The sequence below is a fragment of the Crocuta crocuta genome, unplaced genomic scaffold, assembly GCF_008692635.1.
Source record: "Crocuta crocuta isolate KB4526 unplaced genomic scaffold, BGI_CrCroc_1.0 scaffold48, whole genome shotgun sequence".
Lineage (NCBI taxonomy): Eukaryota > Metazoa > Chordata > Mammalia > Carnivora > Hyaenidae > Crocuta > Crocuta crocuta.
Window position 1 is genome coordinate 10407904 of NW_027533089.1, and position 21662 is coordinate 10429565.

Consider the following 21662-nt stretch of genomic DNA (forward strand, 5'->3'; position numbering starts at 1 on the left):
TAAACAGATGTTGGGGGGGGTGAAACAGGTGAGGGGGATTAAAGTACACTTATCAATGATGAGCACTGAGTAATGTAAAGAATTACTGAATCACTGTATTGTACAGTGTATTAGTACTGAAACTAATATAACACCGTAGGATAACTATAGTGGAAGTAAATTTTTTTTAATTTAAAAAATTTTTTAAACTCATTAAATTGGACTTTTAACTGTCTGCACTTGATTATATGTTAATTCTAACATAATAAACCTAACTGTAAAACAGAAAGAATAAAAATAAAAACTACTTAATAAAGAAAATTACAGGCCAAGATGATTTCCCTAGTAAAGTCAAATAAACATTTAAGGAAGATATAAAATCAATCTTACTCAAACAAATTTTAAAACATAATAGAAAAAAAAAAAAGAAGAAATACTTCCCAACTCATTTTATGAAGTTAACATAATCTTGAGACCTAAACCTAACAAGGACAGTACAAAGAAAAATTACAGGTCAACTTCTCTCAGAAATATAGTTGCAAAAATATTCAACAAAATATCAGATAACTTATCTAGCTATAAATTGAGTAAAACACTGCAATCAAGTTGAAATTATTATAGGAATGCAAGATTGCTGTAACATTTCAAAATCAAGTAATTTATTTTAGCACATTAACAAAATAAAGGAGAAAATTGTGACCATTAAAAACAGATGCAGAAAAATATTTGACAAAATTTGACACCAATTTATGATTTTAAAAATTGGCAATTCTAATCAAAATCTCAGAGAGCTATTTTATAGATACTGACAAAGTGATTCTAAAATGTATATGGAAAGGCAAAGAACCAAAAATAGCCAACACAATGCTGGAAAAGAAGAACAAAGTTGAAGGATTCAGACTATCTGATTTCAAGAGTAACTATACAGCTACAGTACTCAAGACAGCATGTACTTTTGAAAGAGGAGACACACAGATCAGTGGAATAGAACAGAAGCCAGAAATAGACCTACAGAAATATAGTCAACTGAGTTTTGACAAAAGCACCATGGCAATTCAGTTGTGAAAGGATAGTCTTTTCAACGAATAGTGCTGGAACAACTGGATATCCACATGCAAAAAAGTAAACCTAGACAGAGACCTTATATCTTATACAAAAATTAACTTAAAATGGATCAGATATATAAATGTAAAATACAAAACCCAAAATTTCTAGAAGAAAACATAAGATCTTATTTTTGGTGATGAATTTAGACTCAACACCAAAGTATAATTTATTAAAGAAAAAACTGATAAGCTGGATTCTATTAAAATTAAAATTTTTAGCATGGCAACTATAGTCAAGAATATTTCATTTTTATTATTTTTTTTTAAGTTTAGAGAGAAAGCATAAGTAGGGGAGAAGGACGAGAGAGAGAGAGAGAGAGAGAGAGAGAGAGAGAGAGAGAGAGAGAGAGAATCTTAAGCAGGCTCCACAGTCAGTGCAGAGCCCAATGTGGGGCTTGGTCCCATGACCCTGGGATCATGACCTGAGCAGAAATCTAAGAGTTGGATGCTCAAGCAACTGAGCCACCCAGGTGCCCCTCAATAATATTATATTGCACATTTGAAAGGTGCCAAAAAAGTAAATCTTAAAACTTCTCATCACAAGGGAAAAACACTTTATGTAACTTTGTATGGTGATAGATGGTAACTAGACTTATTGTGGTGACCACTTCACCATGTATACAAATATCGAATGATTAATTTGAATACCTGAAACAAATGCAGTATGTCAGTTTTACTCAATAAAGAAAATGAAAAACTCTTGCTCTGTAAAAGACCTGTAAAAGAGAATAAAAAGGCAAGGCACCATCAAGGAGTAAGTATTTGTAAATCATATATCAGATAAAGGACTTTTCTCCAAAATATAAAAGGATTCTTAAAATTCAACATTAGACAACAAACAACCCACTTAAAAAAATGAGCAAAAGATATGAACAAAAAACTCCCAATACACAGATGGTAAATAAACCTATAAAAAGATCCTCAAGATTGTTTGTCTTTAGGGAAATAAAAAGTAAAAGTAAGGGGTACGTGGCTGGCTCAGTCAGTGAAGTGTGCAACTCTTGAACTCAGTGTTGTAAGTTCAAGTCTCATGCTGCATGTGGAGCCTACTTAAAATAATAAAAAATTTTTTAAAAAGTAAAATGAGATACTACTATACACTTATTAGAATGACTGAAATTAAAAAAAACTGACAATATCAGTTGCTAATGAGGATGAGGACCAAAAGGAACTAGTGGAAATGCAAGTGCAATAGCCACTTTGAAAGATAGCTTGGCAGTTTCTCAGCAAGCTATACATAATCTTACCGTATGATCTGACAACCATACTCCTAGGTATGTACCCAGCTGATCTGAAAACTATGACCACACAAAAACACAAATGTTTACAACTTTATTCCTAACCACCAACTCTAAGGCAATCATAATGACCCTTAATAAGTGAATCAATAAATTATGGTACATTTTTGGGGCAGCTGGGTGGCTTAGTCAGTTAAGAGTTCAACATCTGTTCAGGTCACGCTCTCACAGTCTGTGAGTTTGAGCCCTATGTCAGGCTCTGTGCTAACAGCTCAGAGCCTGGAGCTTGCTTCAGATTCTGTGTCTCCCCCTCTCTGCCCTTCCCTGCCTCTCAAAAATAAACATTAAAAAATTTTTTTAATAAATAAATTGTGGTATATTCTTTACAACAGAATACTTCTCAGTGATAAAAGACGAATTAACTATCAAGCCAAACAAAAACATGGGTGAATTTTAAATACATACTGTCAAGTAACCAGTCTGAAAAGGCGACATATTGTATGATTGTATTTATATGACATTCTAGAAAAGTCAAAATTCTGAGGGCAGCTAAAAACACTGCCAGAAATTTGGGGTAAGGGTCAATCACAGGGAATTTTTCGCCTAAATCAGCCTGTATGATACTGTAATGGTAAATATAGGTCAATACACATTTATAAAAACCCAAAGAACTTTATAGCACAAGTGAACCTTAATATACTCAAATTAAAACAAAAACGCTTAGGAGGAGGTCAGAGGACCCTAGGATGTAATACAGACTCTACCAAAAGTATCTATCTGCATTGCAAATGTATGAAATAACTTCACTGAAAGGAGTGGGAAAAAAAGATCCTGGCCTAAATAACTTTGGAAATGAGTAGAGACTACAGGAATAAAGACAAAGGAACTATATATAAGCACTATACTCTAGTTGGTGAAGTTGTTTCCTATGAAGTAGGGATTAACAATTCTGAAATCATTAGTGAATACTGGAACTGAACAATTAAGTACCAGATACTGGATGACGAAAGCCAGTTTGTAATCTCCTGCTACTGACAAGCAAGGGGGTAGATTCGGATGATGTATGTGATGATAGATTAGTGTTAAAGATATTAATATAAATTTATATTTAACTTAATGTAAAGATGGATTCACACAGAAATATTTATAGATGAGTGCATATATGCAGGTTAGTACATGTACATATATTTCTTTGCTCTGTCAGCTGATAGGACCTAAAAGAAACAGCAAGAAGGACACCCAGTATCCAGATACTAGTTTCTAATACCATCAGAATAAAAGAACCAAGGTTCATTAGAGAAATGGTTGGTTATAGGATAGATGATCTTAGAGCATTTTTACTGTCAGAAAGTAAGGAAATGCTACACACACACACAAACGCACGTGCGGGTGCACACACACGCACACACACACAAAGTGATATGGGGGTGGGGGTGTAAAAGGGACAAGAGAACAAACTGAAAGAGCTCCTGTATTTAAAGCTGGAACAATTTCAGCAACAAAATAAATAAGCCAAAGTACAAAATAAGCCAAAGCACAAAATAAGCCAAATTACAAACCAAAGTAATGATTGATAAAATGAATGAATGATTGAAATGACTGAATAAATAAGTAGTGGGCACCTGGGTGGCTCAGTCAGTTAAGCGACCAACTTTTTTTTTTTTTAAAGTTTATTTATTTTGAGAGAAAGAGTGAGCAGGGGAGGAGGAAAGAGAGAGGGAGACAGAATCCAAAGCAGGCTCCAGGCTCTGAGCTGTCAGCACAGAGCCCAACATGGGACTCAAATTCATAAGCCATGAGATCATGACTTGAGCCCAAGTCATGACCTAAGCTCAACTGACAGAGCCACCCACGTATCCCTAAGCATCTGACTCTTGATTTCAGCTAAGGTCGTGGTTTGTGAGTTAGAGCCCCATGTCAGGCTCTGTGCTGACAGTGAGGAGCCTGCTTAGAGTTCTATCTTCCTCTCTCCCTGCCTCTACCCCATTTGCATGCTCGTTCTCTCTCTCTCTCTCTCTCTCTCTCTCTCTCAAAAAAAGATAAGCACTTTTAAAAAGGCATTTAAAAATATATATCCATGAATCACTACTGATATACAGAAATGACTGAATAAATGGGGGGAAAGAGACAAATTTCTTGGGTAGAAGAATTCCAAGTAATTTAGGTAGATACTATCCCCTCAAGAAGGTGGGCTATAACTTCCCATCCCTTCAGTGTGAGCTATATTGTTACTTCTTTCCAGAGAGTACAGTGTGCAAATGGAAGATGGGTGGGAAGTAACTTTGAGGATGGTGATGAGAATAACTTTACAGTGCAAGAACCAAACAAAAACTACCTTAACCAGGTGATCAAGGAGTCATGATGATTTCATGTACCCTTGAAATGATGTATTAAGAATGACACTTTATCCCTGTGAACTTCCTCACCAAAACCTGTAACTTATTTAATGATGAAACTTCAACTGAGGACCATTTCTATAAAATAGTTGCCTAGAACTCAAACCGTCAAAGTCATTAAAACAAGTAAAGTCTATGAAACTGTTATAGGCAAGAGAAGATTACAGAGATAGGACCACTAAATGTAATATGGCATCCTGAATGGGATCGTAGGGGGAAAAAGACATTACGCAAAAACTAAATAATTCTGAATAAACTATGGACTTTAGTTAATAGTATCTCAATGTTGGTTCATTAACTATAAAAAATGTACTACACTAAATGTATACATAAGATGTTGATAATATGGGAACTGAGTATGGGAGCATATGAGCAATCTCTGTACTCTCTGCTCAATTTTTGTAAATTTAAAGTTGTTCTAAAAAACAAAGTATATTGGGGTGCCTGGGTGGCTCAGTCAGGTTAAGCATCTGACTTCAGCTCAGGTCAGGATCTCATGGTTTGTGAATTCGAGCCCCACATCAGGCTCTGTGCTGAGCGCTTGGAGCGTGGAACCTGCTTCGGATTCTGTGTCTCCCTCTCCCTGTCCCTCCCTCACCCATGCTCTGTCTCTCTCTCTCTCTCAAAAATGAATGTTAAAAAAATTTTAAAAACACAAAGTATATTAAGAAACACTTAGAGATTCTGTCTCCACTTTTGAAAGATAACTTTTCTACATCAATGACTACAAAAGTGAATAAAATAAGACACTGGAAAAAAGAGGCAGTACAGGACTAATCCCTAAAAGAAGAAAAACAATTGAGGTAAGCCCTGCAGTTATGATGTTTATTCTTGTGGAAACAATTCCTAGATCATGGCACAGCTAGGACAAACACAAGCAGAACCTGGTTGTCTTACTCAGTTGAAAAGACTAATAGAGGAGCTTTAGGAAGATGACTCAGCTGGAATTTATGGGGCACAGTACTATTTAAGAGGGAGTTATAAGAAAAAGAGCTCCAGAAATTAAAGGAATAATCCCCTTGAGCATTTGTCTGAATATAATCTGAACATACACAGAATAAATTCCATGAAGTCATGCAAAGAATAAAAGCCAGGAAGTATATACCTATTCACATGGGACTGGTAGACATTCAAGTCCCTTTCCAGTCAGAACTGAACACTTGGAGCACTAAGTTTCCAAAAAGATCACATCTCAGTAAAAGAGCTATGCAACATTTAGAGCAAAGCCTATGCTAAATCCACCCTAATGAAGTTTAAAAACAAGTCTCATAAACATAAAGTGGATCCACAATAACTAAATTACCTGGTAAAACAAACTTCAACAGTCTTTTTAAAGACAGACAACAAACTTCAAATACTCAACAAAGAACATCCAGCATCTAAAAAATTACTAGGTACGTAAGGAAGCAGCAAACTGTTAACTATAACCACAAGAAAAATCAGCCAATAGAAACAGATCCAGAAATGAAAGATGGAATTAGCAGACTAAGCATTTTAAAAAACTACCACAGGGGTGCTTGGGTGGCTCAGTTGATTAAGCATCTGACTTTGGGTTTTGGCTTAGGTCACAATCTCACGGTTTTGTGAGTTTGAGCCCTGCATCAGGCTCCATGCTGACATGGACTGCTGGGGATTCTCTGTCTCTCTCTCTGCTTTTCCCTCACTCATACTGTCTCAGTCTCTCTCAAAATAAACTTAAAAAAATAAAAAAAATAAAAAGCAATCATAAATATGTTCAAGGATTTTCTTAATAAGGAACATAATGAAGAAAAAAATGAAGGATTCAAGAAAAACTCAGAAATTTTAGAGATGATATATACAATATTTGAAATGAAGAAATTTATGCATGAACTTAAAAGAAAATTAGATACTTAAAAGGAAAGACTAATGTACCTGTGCACAAAGCAATACAAATTATCAAAATAAAATGTATAGAGAAAAGAAACTTAAAAAAAAAACCAAAATCCTTGGGGCTTCTATGTGGCTCAGTTTTTGGCTCAGGTCATGATCTCACAGTCCATGAGTTCGAGTCCCATGTCAGGCTCTGTGGTGACAGCTCAGAGCCTGGAGCCCACTTTGGATTCTGTGTCTCCCTCTCTCTCTGCCTCCCCGCCCCCCACCCCCAGCCACACATTTTCTCTCTCTCAAAAATAAATAAACATTAAAAATAAAAAAGCTTAAGTGAGCTATGGGACTAACATATATAGTTCCATCTGTAAAGGAGAGAAAGAAGGGGATTGTAAGAAAATTTGAAAAAAAAATGATCCTTGTAAATTTTCCAAATTTCACAAGAAACCACAAACCCATAGATCTAAGGAAGCTCAATAAATCATAAGCAGGATGAACATAAATAAAATCACAAAGTACATCATAATAAAATTGCTGAAAATTAATTCTAGAGAAAAAAGCTTTTAAAACAGCCGGAGAAGAAAGGCACTTGACACACTGATAAGCAAAACTAGGCATAATCACAAACTTTTTGTCAGAAACAATACAAGCTAGGTAACAATAAAACTGTATCTGTAAAACACTGAAGAAATTAAAAATTGCCAAGTTCTAAGTCTGTATCCAGCAAAAGTTCTTTAAAAAATGAAATCTAAATGAAGACCTTTTCTAGACAAAAGCTGATAAAAGTCACTGGCGTCTGACTTTTATTAAAAGAAATTTAAATACAGTTCTTTAAGCCTATCAAAAATTTTAACAGATGGAAATATGGACTTAAATAAAAGGCTGAAATTGCAAGAAATGGTAATATGTAGGTATATATGAAATACTTTTTCCTCATTAAAAAAAATTACCTAAAAAAGATAATTGTTTTAAAAAATAGTTACAATTTATGGTGGAGTTTAGAATATATATAAAACTAAAATGTATAACAGGAATAGCACAAAGGACAGGAGGAGAAAAAAATATATACATCTTCATATTAACTGGACATAAATGACGGGAAGTTAACTGCATATGGTAAATACTAGAGCAACCACTAATAAACATAGACAGTAATAAACACAAAGACAGTACATACACAATGTGGCTAATGTGTCAACACTAGAAATACACTGTAATTTTTAAAAAATTTTATTTCAATTAATACAATAGAAAGGAGGCAAAAGAGGAAAAAGAGAACAAATAAAAATAAAAAAATAGTAAATAGTAGACTCAAACCCCAATATAACAACATTACTACACATGGTCTAAATTATCCAATTAAAAGGAGATTATGAGACCAGATAATGAAAGTAAGACACAACTATATGCTGTCTACAAGAAATACATTTTAAACCATTTAAAATATAAAGACACAGAGGGGCACCTGGGTGGCTTAGTCAGTTAAGTGTCTGACTTCGGCTCAGGTAATGATCTCGTGGGTAGTGAGTTTGAGCCCCGCATCAGGCACTGTGCTGACAGCTCAGAGCCTGGACCCTGCTTCGGATTCTGTGTCTCACTCTCTCTGTCCTCCTCCCACTTATGATCTGTCTTCCTCTCTCAAAAATAAATAACCATTTAAAAATATTTAATAAAAAATTTAAAAATAAAAAAAAGAGTTAAACGCTCAATTGACTGAGCCACCCAGGCACCCTTTCAAGTTAGTTAACTGGAATTTAGTTTAGTAATGTAATATTAGTTTCAGGAGAATTTAGTGATTCGTCACTTATATATTAATACCCAGTGCTCATCCCAAGTGCCCTCCTTAATATCCATCATCCATTTAACCCTCCCCTTCAGAAACTATCAGTTTGTTCTCTATAATTAAAAGTCTGTTTTCTGGTTTGCCTCTCTCTTCCCATCTTCCATGTTCATGTTTCATTTCTTAAATTCCATATGAGTGAAATCATAAGGTACTTGTCTTTTTCCAACTCTAGCTCTAACTACTTAATTGCAAATGGCAAGATTCTATTCTTTATTCTTTTTATGGTCGAGTAATATTCCATTGCGTATGTGTGTACATGCATGTGTGTATACACACAATTTCTTTATTCATTCATCAGTCAACAGACATTTGAGCTCTTTCCATAATTTGGCTACTGTTGATAATGTTGCTAAAACACCAGGATGCATGTATCCCTTCAAATCAGTATTTTTGTATCCTCTGGGTAAATACTTAGTAGTGCAATTCACTGACTCATTGGGTAATTTATTTTTAACTTTTTGAGGAAACTCCGTATTGATAGTTGCTGCATCAGTTTGCCCTCCTACAAACAGTGTAAGAGGATTCTCCTTTCTCTGCATTCTCACCTACATCTGTTTTTTGTTTTCTGTACTGTTAATTTCAGCCATTCTGATAGTTTTGAGGTGCTATCTCATTATAGTTTTGATTTGTATTTCCCTGATGATGAGTGATGTTGAGCATCTTTTCATGTGTCTGTTAGCCATTTGAATGTCTTCTTTGGAGAAATGTCTATTCATGCCTTCTTCCCATTATTGGATTATGGGTTTTTGGGTATTGGGTTTGAGAAATCCTTTACAGATTTTGGATACTGACCCTTTATCAGGTATGTCATTTGCAAATATGACTGCGTCTTCTTCCAATAAGCTATTTCATCTACACTGAAAATCTGTGGTTTAGTATAGTCACCTTCATGAATTAGCTAGATCTGGATAATTTGCTGCAGCTTCTACATCAGCATTTGCTGCTTCACTTTGTACTTTTCTATTAGGGAGAAAGCTTCCTTCCTTAAACTTCATGACCCCATCTCTGGTAGCTTCCAAATTTTCTTCTACAGCTTCCTTACCTCTTCCACCCTTCACAGAATTGAAAAGAGCTAGGGCCTTGCGCTGGATCAGGCTGTGGCTTAAGGGAATGTTGAAGCTGGTTTGATCTTCCATGCAGACCATTAAAATTTTCTCCACATCAGCTACAAAGCTGCTTCATTTTCTTATCATTTGTGTGTTCACTAGAATAGCACTATTCATTTCCTTCAAGAATTTTTTCTTGGCATTCACAACTTGGCGAGGTGTTTGGCACAAGAAGTTTAGCTTTCAGCCTATCTTGGCTTTCAACATGCCTTCCTCACTAAGTTTAATTATTTCAGCTTTTGATTTAAAGCGAGAGATGTGCAACTCTTCCCTTCACTTGAATACTTAGAAACCTTTATAGGGTTGTTTATTGGCATAATTTCAATACTGCTGTGTCTCAGGGAAAAGGGAGACCTAAGGAGAGGGAGAAAGATGAAGGAATGGTTGACTGGTAGAGAAGTCAGAACAAACACAACAGGTATTGATTAAGTTTACCATGTTATATGAGTACAGTTCATGACCTCCCTGCACAATAAAAATAATAACATCAAAGATCATTGATCACAGATCACCAAAACAATTATAATAATGAAAAAAATTTGAAATATTCCAAGAATTACCAAAATGTGACCCACAGACATGAAGTGAGCAGATGCAGTTGGGATAGTGGCACTGATAGACTTGTTTGATGCAGGATTGCCATAAACATTCAATCTGTAAAAAATATATTATCTGCCAAGTGCAGTAAAGCCAAGTGCAACAGAAAGAGAAGTGCCTGTATAAACAGATAGCACGTCATGACTTACACGTGTGGCAGTCACGAGAATGCATCTCTCTGATCTTTGACTGTGTAAGTGACCTATGGCTCCAGGAGAGTACTCTGTATTCAGTAGCACATGGGTGCCAGGACCACTTTCTCACAGGCTGTTCCCTGCCAATGATTGAGCACATCAGGGACACAAAACAGGCCTATTCCAGAGAGACAGGGTCTTTTCTGATGGGTGATTGTGGCCTGGGAACTTTCTAACAGTCTGCCGACTTTCCTTAGAACTGTACCACAGCCTAAGCCATTCCTATCCATGCTTCCATCCTTGCCCTTCTCCTTTACTTAGCGTCAGATCAACATGACAGTTTAACAGCTCCTCCAATCACCTATGGAGTCTTTCCCACATTCTCTCACGTGCATTTACCTAATACATTTCTTTTAAGTCTAACCTTCATCCTCATGTCTGTTTCTCAGAAGACTTGCACTAACACAGCATGCTATTTCCATTTAAGTAAGATTAAACACATCTGAGACTTACACAATTGGCCTGACTTTAGAATATAAACTTAGAAAACATTCCTACTTAATTAGGATACAAGCCTCAGTTTCAAAACTAATGCTATAGATGGCATGGTGTATTAAAAATCCTTGCCAGATTTTTCATTTTCCAAAAAACATGCCAAAAACCATTTTCTCCTTTTGATTAAATTTAATCTCAACTGACAAGGCTGCTTCTGGCTCTGTCAAGATGCCCTAAATTCCCCCTTGCTCTTGCTTTAGTACAATGCTCACTATTCAATACTTCCTGATGTTAGCTGAACTAGATTCACTACTCTAGGCAGAATAGTGGCCTGGATTACTCTGAGAAGCTGTAAAGAAGGAATTTTTTTTTTTTATCACAACTGTTTTTTTTTTTTTTAAGTAATCTTGCTCTAAGAACACTTTTTAAACTTTTAGTTCTACCAAACTGTAGGTTAAAAACCCAGGGTAGTGAATCCAAACATTCTGGAGTTGTCACTATTACCCCATGCACTTCTGTGTAAACGTTTTAGAGAACATAAACTTTAAATAAGCCAAGAGCTTTCTCTTGAGACATTCATCTTAACATCCACTGACTACAGCTTTCATAGGATTAGTCTTTCCTAAGTTTAAAAAGTGATTTGTAAAGTGTAATGGATGCCCTGTTATTCAACAAAATTAAGACTGATAGTTGTTTGATAAAAAAATTAGGAGGATTTTAAAAATTACTTGTAGATATCAGAATCATTTTATTGTAACTTAAATATGGAAAAGTACAGCATAGGAAATACAGTCAGTGATACTACAGTAACTGTGTATGGGGACAGTGGTAACTACACTTATCATGGGGAGCATTGCATAATGTATAAGTTGTTGAATCATTATGTTATACACTTGAAACTAATATAATATTACATGTCAACTACAATTTTAAAAAATAATTTTACTGAGCATTATAACATCTCCAGAAATTCTAAATTATATGGGTGGAAGCTAAAAAAAACTTCTATATTCTTCAAGGAGAGAATACCACCAATAACTACTTGATAATGACCCTGACTTCTTGCAGGAAATTAGCAGTCTCAGAAAAACTCTTTACCCCTAACAATGAACAATCCTTCCTCTTCTGAAATTCTCCAAACTGTCTGCTTGATTGGCTTTCAGCCAACCAATCACTGAGAAATGTACCTGAAGACCAGTTAGAACATCTCTCCCACTTCCAAAAACCACATCTTAATAAAATATCTGCCAATTATTTAAAAAAATACATATGTATTCATTCACAAATCTTTCACTGTAAGGCCAATCCCCCCTTTTCTTTAATGTGAGTTCACTGACTAGAGCCTTTAACTTCTTGCAAAAACTATACATATACACACCCATAACTTCTAATTCAAACTTCTCTAAAGTGAAGATGATGAGCACTTTGGTGGCTCAAGTGGTTGAGAGTCTGACTGGATTTCAACTCAGGTCGTACTCTGGTGGTTCATGAGTTTAAGCCCTGTGTTGGGCTCTGTGCCATCAGTGCAGATAGCCCCTCTCTGCCTCTCCTCACTCCCAAAATACATAAATGAACTCTAAAAAAAATAAAGAATAAAATCTAAAACTTTTGTGAAGCAACTGAAGCATAGAATCATTTTAGATTTTCATAACTTCCCCTCAAACTTTTATATTGTTCATCTATACTAAATTCAACAGCAATTTTTAAAGTCTCTCCTTCACTGGATCTTTCCAGTCACTTTAGTTTTCACTGACTCTTTTCATTTTCATGTATCATCGGTTTCTTTGATATTTTGTTAAGTTATGCCATGAAAATAATAAGTTCAAATGGCATTAAACAGATTTGGGAACAACCCAAGTGACTCCTGGAACACACAAACTCAGTGATAGGAAAGGAAAAGTAGAAGTACCCTAGAGAACGGCCTCTTAAGCCTTGACAGTTCTGCCTGCTGTGCTGTTAACACATTCTATAGAGAATATCTAAAGAGCAGTTTTAATCAAGTGTGGTTAAGGAGTTTCTACTGCAGGTGGTTTGCTCTCTTTCAGGCACCCAGAGCCTTTTGCTTTGGTTCCCCACTGAAACTTCCCTCAAAAGCCTGCGGCACTAAGGAATTTTATCACTTTTCCCTCTACTGTTCCCATATCAAACCTCGTAAGTGGACAGGGATGACTATTCATCACTTACAGAGTAATTAATATTAAGATGTCAGTGACTCGCTTTAGTGCACGGTAATTTGGAATTTCATTATAATTATTTCATTAAAGCTTCCTGGCAATACGAGTAAGAGAAGGGACAGCAAACTTTTTCTGTAAAGGGATAGATAATAAATATCAGATATAAATATCAGGCATTACAGGTTACTGTTGTATACGCTTCTTTGTCTTTGGTTGTTTTATATAGAAAGAGGGCAGTGACCAGATCTGAACCATGGTTTACCAACCTCCACTATAAGATAAAGTACAATAGGCAACAACGTGTCCCTCTTCCATATACTATAACACATTTGTAGCGACTAACATTTACTGAAAGCTTACAGTGTGCCAGCTATTGCGTTAAGTGTTTTGTGTATATCACCTGATTCAATCATCACAACTATTCTATGCTATTACTATAATTATTCTTTTCAGAGATGAAGAAATTGAGACTTGAAGACATTAAGTAACTTCCCAACCATTCTATAAATGGTAGAGCCATAATCTAAACACAGTAAGACTGACTTCTGCATTACTAAAATATACACTTCTGAAAAAGCTTTCAGGTGAACATATAACTAATACATACTTATGGCACAAACTAGAACATTGACCTGATTCAGTGCTGATTTGCTAAATCTTGAGGAAAAAAAATTTAAGGGAGAACTGAACACTTTAAGTCAATGAATGAAAGTCTAATGGTATAATATTAGGCACTGAAAAGAAACATATTTTGGAAAGGATATCAGATCTAGAATGTCAAAGCTAAAATCAAGAATCACTGCCACATTTTTTCTTTTTTTTTTTTAATTTTTTTTTTTTTTTTCTGGGAGAGAGAGAGANGCGCCCCACTGCCACACTTTTTCAATAAAGCAGCACAATGAAATCTTAATTATGGAACACAGAAGTGTAAGAAGCAGACTATCTTAAAAATGTAACAGGTTTGGGGTGCCTGGCTGACTCAGTCAGTAGAGGGTGGAACTCTTGATATGAGGGTTTTAAGTTTGAGTCCCATGCTGGGTATAGAGATTACTTAAAAATAAAATCTTTAAAAAAAAATGTAACATTCAGGGGCGCCTGGGTGGCTTAGTCGGTTAAGCGTCCGACTTTCGCTTAGGTCATGATCTCGCACTTCGTGGGTTCGAGCCCCACATCGGGCTCTGTGCTGACTGCCAGCTCGGAGCCTGGAGCCTGTTTCAGAGTCTGTGACTCCCTCTCTCTCTGACCCTCCCCTGCTCACGCTGTCTCTCTCTCTCTCTCCTAGAAATAAATAAAACATTAAAAAAATTTTTTAAAAAATGTAACATTCAACTTCTCTCAGAAAACACTACAATAATAAATAATGCCATAATATAGAAGATGGGCAATAGATTGGGTCAGGTACAAACTTAGGGGTAGGCTGAAGATGACAGAAGGAAATACAAGAAGACACAAACGTACACTTCATCTAGTGACTGAGAGCAATTTGGGCAGGGATATGATGTTACAGAGGTCTATAAAAAAGAATAAAGTGTAGTAGTGTCCCAGGAAGCAGTACTCAGGAAAGGAGTAACCTAACAAACAGGATCAATGAACTCTAATGGGTACTCCTTTTATTATATATAACCTCCCTCCTGTCAAATAAAAAGAGCTCTCTTCAGTTCTCCTTTGAGTAGAAGTATTGGAAATAACAAGGACATGAGTGAAGAGGATGCTTCAGAGGGTGAAAGACCTATGTAGATGGGAGAAAAGTACAGTAAATGTGACTGTTCCTGGAGGCTTATTGCTGTTCCACCATTCCTTGGATTGGGGGGAAATGCAGGTGATTCAAACCATGTTTCTCTGCTTGCCTCACATAAGCAAAGTGCATACAGGCGGTTGCTGCCATCACCACAAAAGCTTGTATCAAAGGCCTGGATGATAATAGCAAATACCCATACAGTACTTTAAAGTAATTTAATCCTCATAATCACCCTTTGAGATGAGTACTTTGAGAATCTCCATGTTTAATGAGGATGGTGAAGCACAGGACAGTTAAACACCCAAATTTACACAGCTAAAAGACAGTAGAGTTAGAATTCAAACCCAGGCAGAAAGGTTCCACACACAGGTCANTGAACCCATGAACCACGAGATCATGACCTAAGCGAAAGTCGGACGCTTAACCGACTAAGCCACCCAGGCGCCCCGGTCACATGCTCTTAAACACTGTTATAAAATTACTTCTTTGGCTTAACTGTGCTACCACAAGCAACTGATTGGCATGAGACTGTGTTAAAGCACTGCTGTGAAGAGCTCCAGGCACTAAGCTGGGGATCAAAATAAAGACAGGACAGAGCAACTACCAACTGGAAAGATAATCTTGAAAGATCCAGATATCAGGCATGTTTCTGAGGGAGGAACTTGACCACGAGGGAAAGACAGGGACTCAAAAAAGAAGAAACTACATCATTACCACAACAATTTGGACATATTAAACTAGCAAACTAAACTGTTATCAAATAGAGACGCAATGTGAGTATAATTCTGACCATGAATCCTGGTATTTGTGAGTACTTACCTGATCTTTTAATATGAGTACATATAAATTACAAATTAAAACAGCCATATCACAAATGGATTTTTAGTCATACCACTAAGATAAGTGCTGACATTGATTAGCTAGAACAAGAAGTTATTCAGAAAGTTCTGATGTTGGGCTTTAGACTACATGACATGAATATGTGTCTTCTGAACTACTGACATAATATTCCTTAAATTGAGTAATAAAATTATTATGTACTAAATAAACAGAGAGTTGTTCAAGTTTGGACCAGAATGGCAATCTTGAGATTCAGAATTTGCCACTGTAACTCACATAAGTGTGCTAACAACAAAGTAAGAACACTTAAGCCAGATCTTCTTAGCACATATGCTCAGGAAACTGCCTTTCTAGGGAGTCTATATTTTTATTGCTATGTGAACAAAATAAACCAGAAATGTGAGCAAGAACTCTTCTGGAATATAAACCTAATATTCTAGATCCAGTTCCTAAAACATAGTCCACTGTCAAGCAGTACACAGAGGCCAAATATAGACACTGTTTGAGAATATACTGCAAATGATCACAAGGTCGTGCTGTCCCTGTATGACAACAATAACCTTAGGGCTCTGTAACTAAAACTCTGGTAGGATTGCATGTGGTTTCAAGAAAACCCTGAACACAGAATATAATTAATCTTTATAATAAAATTGCATTGCCCCCCTTCCACCAAAAAGAAAGACAGAAACATACACATGTGTATACACACACGATTTGGGAAATATATATCCACGATATGGAAAATATATTAATGAATCTGTATTGGGGCGCCTGGGTGGCTCAGCTGATTAAACGTCTGACTCTTGGTTTCAGGCAAGGTCATGTTCTTAAGGCTCGTTGAGTCCGAGCCAGATTTTGGGCTCTGCGCTGATACCATGGAGTCTGCTTAGGATTCTCATTCTCTCTCTCTCTCTCTCTCTCTCTCTCTCTCTCTGTTTGTCCCCTACTCACGCTTGCTTCCTCTCTCTCAAAATAAACATTTAGAAGTATAAATAATTGTGGTATACTCTGTATTTTACTATATATAATGCAGATTTCATAAAAATTTGAAAAAAATGTGGATATGTATGTACTTATAGTTACAAAATATATGTTCCCAAGAGAAAAGTTCAAATTTTAAATGATAAACAGACTGATTAAAACTGGTAATCCTAGAGTTTAGTAATGTACTTCTGTCACAACTGGCAAAGTCAATATGATTTTTGAGAGCACAAACATCACTACTGTTGGCATGATGGAGTCTTAATATCTAAACCCATTGCTAATTTCATCAAGAATGTGCACCCTTGAACCTACAAGACTGCTTCTTGCCATTGCAAATAGTCTGGCTCTTTCTCTTCAGGAGAACCAGAGTAATGTATTAACATTCTATCTGAAACACAAAAAGAGGGAGAAAAAAGACTGGGCTCTTCCATTTTCTGGTTCTGTTTCTAGTCCCTTTTGAGGCCCATCTGTACTTCTTTCCCTTGAATTCCAAAAGAAAATCTGTATTTCTTATTAAAATTTGTTCTTCTTTTAAGCAGATTTTAGTTACTTGCAAAAAAGAGTAGGATTTAATTTGAAATCCAAAAGCCTAGAATGTCTAAGCAACCCAATTCTAAAGGATAATACTGGTTTTTAAAAAGTACATTGAAATATTAAACCTTCTAATCAACGCTATTCATAAGAATATCTATTCTGAATCAAAGACTTTGAGCCAAAATGCATCCAGAGAAAATACATGCTATTCATGTAAAAGTAATCATTCTCAATACGATAATGCCTGCGAAATTAAAAACTGCATTTAATTACATTTTCTGTGACAGTGGCTTTCAAACCTATTTTAGGCAACAGAATATTTTCTCCTAATGAAATCTTAGGTTCATGCCCAAAGCAAAGCAGAGACCAGCTCTGGCTGCAGCACGCACACATGCCTGGGTGGGCCGATGCGTGCCTGTGTGAGCCTCAGGCAGGAAACCCTGCCTGATGTCCAACATTTTCCCCCTGTCAGAGACCCCATGAGTCATCACCATGAAACCCTTGTTACTTTTGTGAATAAGAGCTTGAAAACCACTGTGCTAGAAAGAGACAGCCACCATTTTAATCTTTATTTTCACAACCAAGACATCAAATCAACCATGTGCCTATTTACCTGTGAGCTTTAAAACTTTTTCCATCAACATAAATATCAATATCTGGGCAACACTGTCTCACGTAAAGTTTCAATAAATCTTCTCCTAATTCAGATGCAGGATCCAGGTCATAATTATCTTTAAAAGAGAAAAAAAAATAATTTATTATAAATATTATTATANAATTTAAAAATCATCTATATCTTGCTTTGAAATGTAAATCTCAACTTGTATTTAAATATAAATATACCTTTTAATATATATACACATTTAAATGTAGAAAATATTATATAAAATTATATACCAAAATTGAAGCCACTTAATGAACTCTGACTTAGGATGTTAGAAAATTTTCCAATTTTGATATCCTTTTTCACTACCTAATTCCTTCCTACTTTTGTTCATGAATTTTTGGTGAGAATGACCCTTAAGCCAACAGATATTCAACTGTAACCAGTGGGATTTATGGAGTACTTACTATGAGTTTATATACAGTATAGAAAAATAAAGAAAATAAATATTTTAAAAAGTATCTCTACTTCAAAAGATTCATCATTCAGAAAGTGAGAAGTGAAATACAAAACATGTTTACATTTTAAGAAATTAAGTAAATCTGGTGAGGATCTGTCACTGGGGACAGATTCCCACTAACCAAATGTACAACTTTATAAATTATATATTTATAAACCTGAATGTCATTATTGGCTCTACACCAAAAGAGAGCCAGAATCCAACCATAACTCAGTATCTCCATGGCTACCACCACAGTCCAAGCCACCATCACCTCACACCTCGATTTCTGCGATAACTTCCCAACACATCTCCCACTCTTGACTCCCACAGTCTATTTTTGACAAAGCATTCAGAGGCATACTTTAAAATGCAATTCAAATCATGATCCATCCCAGTTCAAAACCTTATGGCTCTCTCCATTTTTTTTACAGTAAAAGCCAAAGTCTTACAATGGTTTACCAGTAAAAGCCAAAGTCTTACATCTGGCTCCTCACCATGCAGGTGGCTGGGGACTAGTCCGAGCTTTCTGATCCTGGAGGGCCACAGCTGCCCAATGCAGGCTGATGGTGTACATACTGTGCACTTGACTCTTACCTGCATAATAGGATAACCCTTAGTGTCAGAAATGAATTGTTGGATACCCAGTTGGTATTGGAGAACGGGTTGGTGTGGGGGAAAAAACCACCCATATTTGGGTGTCAGAAGTGGTGCCAAGAAAAAAACCACAATCACAGAAACCCCAAACTCAATGCTCCTCAAACTGAAGTCATCATTCCACTCTACCCTAATCTTCCTCTGCCTATAGTCCATAAGCCTGCCAAATAGTGCCACCCAAACTCTCTAAAATGGCTTATAAGGAGGGGTGCCTGGGTGGCTCAGTCAGTTACGCTTTCAGTGTCAGCCCAGGTCATGATTTTGCAGTCCATGAGTTTGAGCCCTGTGTTGGGCTCTGTCCTGACAGCTCAGAGACTGGAGCCTGCTTTGGATTCTGTTTCTCCCTCTCTCTCTCAAAAACAAACATTAAAAAATGGTTTATAAGGAAAGTGACCACTTGTCTTGTTTTGCCTGGGACAATCCCTGTTAATGCCTGTTGCCCCAGAATAATTATAAACTGCAATAATAATGGAACTTTTCACTCTTTCAAAAGTATCCCAATTTGGACAATAAGAAATAAGATCATCCTTTATATAAGGCTTTCAGTGATCCAGTTTCTGCTTATATCTCCATCTCTTATATCTTCATCTCTTACTGTGACCATTGTTTTCCCCTCTTCCACCCCAGTCCTAAAACAAACTATTTCCAGTCTTCAAAATTTGCTACATGCCTGGGGTCTTTCTGCCTCTAAGCATGTTTTTTCCTTTGCCTATATTACTTCTCCCCTAAACTCTCTTGCCTGGTTAACGCCTGCTTTTTTCCCCCTGAGATTCAACTCAGATATCACTCCTTTCCTGTAGCTTTCTCATCCTTTACCTGGACGCCCAGATCCAGGTAAAATGTGCCTTATCTATGTCCTCATCACACTCTGTGTATATTCTATCTGACTGTATCTCCTTCTAGACTTCAGGACAGGAACATTATCTGTTTTGTTCACTCTTATACCTTCAAAACCTATTGCAAAGTCAATACTCCATTTAAAAATGTGATAATTAGGAAGCACCTGGCTAGCTCAGTCGGTAGAGCATGCGATCATTGATCTTGGGGTTGTGCCCCACGTTGGGTGTAGATATTACTTAAAAATAAAATAGTTAAAAAAATGTATGTGATAATTAGAATAGCATTCCAGGAACAAAGAGCAAATGCAGAGCACAGAGGTAAGAATATACAATTCTGTCAGGGAAATGCCAAGTAATTCAGTTAAGACTAGAGCTCAAGGAATATTAGGGGGTTGTGAAGAGAAGCAGCAACAGAGTTCCAGGCAGGAGCCAGTACACAAATTCCCTTATGTCACTGGAAAGATTTTGAAATTTACATTAAGGCTATGGGAAACTACTGAAGAATTTTAATAAGGGAAGTGCCATGATCAGATCTATAGTTAACAAACATTATTCTATAATATATAAATGGAAAGTGGCACAATGAGAAGCCTGGCAACCAGCAGGCATGCAAAATCTCAAGGAAAATTGCCAGGACCCAAAATTTAAAAAATGGCATGAGGATAAAGAAGTATTTAAGAATATTTAACAGAGGGGCACCTGGCTGGCTCAGCCGGAGAAGCATGCAACTTTTGATCTCAGTGTCATGAGTTCCAGCCCCATGTTGGGTATAGAAATTACTTAAAAAGATAAATAAACTTTAAAAACTATTTAGGAGATAAATCAACAGGGGCGCCTGAGTAGCTCAGTCAGTTAAGCATTTGACTTCAGCTCAGGTCATGACCTCATGGTTTGTGGGTTCAAGCCCTGTGTCAGGTTCTGTGCTGACAGCTAGTTCAGAGCCTGGAGACTGTTTCAGATTCTGTGTCTCCCTCTCTCTCTGACCCTCCCCTGCTCACAGTGTCTTTCTCTCTCTCAGAAAAAAAAAAAAAAAAAAAAACATTAAAAAAAAAGACTTTTAAAAGGAGATAAATCAACAGACAGAGTCATGGATATAATGAAGAGTAAAAGAATAACTGAGTAGACGGTTAAGAACAGAATGGGTTGGGGGGTGCCTGGGTGGCTCAGTCGGTTAAGCGTCCAACTTCGGCTCAGGTCATGATCTCGCAATTCGTGGGTTTGAGCCCCGTGTCGGGCTCTGTGCTGATGGCTAGCTCAGAGCCTAAAGCCTGCTTCAGATTCTGTATCTCCCTCTCTCTCTCAGAAATAAATAAAACATTAAAAAAAAAAAAAAACTAGAATAGGTTGGGAGGTGGGACAGATTAAATTTTGAGATATTTAAGGTATATTTAGACAGATATGTCTACTCAGTGGTTGGATGGTAGGATACTCCAAAAAAAATGTAGGATCCTAATTATTTAAGGGGCAGAAAGATGATGTGCTCGTGAAGGAGACTGAGGAGTGCCAAGAAGGAAAATCAAGAGAACACAGTGTCATAGAAGTCAGAAGAAGTTTCAAGGAGGAAGACAATGACAGTCAGAAAGACTGCAAAGAAGTTAGTAAGGTGTAAACAAGTATCTGTTAAGCTGGTAGACATGAGGGTTTTCCAGGGAGTAATGGAGAAAGTAGTTATAAGGTAGGAAGTTGAGGGGTAAAGGAGCTCTTTTCTCTTACATTAGCAACTTGTTTGGCCACTTTAATGGGCTGCTGTGGAGCTGTGGCAGAACTCTACATGAGAGGCTAGAAAAATGGGTATAAATATCAGCTGTGCCAACTGCTCTATCTGTGTGGCTTTGCAAAAGTCCCTTATACTATTTTAGAGTCCTCATCTATAAAAATCAGCCTANGCACTTGGGTGGCTCAGTCGGTTGAGTGACCAATTCTTGATTTCAGCTCAGGTCATGACCTTGAGGTTAGTGAGTTCAAGCCCCTGTCAGTGTGGAGCCTGATTGGGATTTTCTCCCTCTCCCTCTCTCTCTCTGCACCTCCCCCCTGGCCCCCCAACCCCCACC

At 36.7% G+C, this 21662-nt stretch overlaps 1 protein-coding gene across 1 annotated transcript in view; it reads right to left on the reverse strand.

Annotated features, from left to right (window-relative positions):
• Nucleotides 1-21662, reverse strand: part of BTBD8 (BTB domain containing 8) — a 106355-nt gene that overhangs the window by 56169 nt on the left and 28524 nt on the right. Inside the window, exon 4 of the mRNA XM_077746121.1 lies at nucleotides 17626-17743. Coding sequence (XP_077602247.1) covers nucleotides 17626-17743 — 118 coding nt within the window. The remainder of the gene's footprint in view (nucleotides 1-17625; nucleotides 17744-21662) is intronic.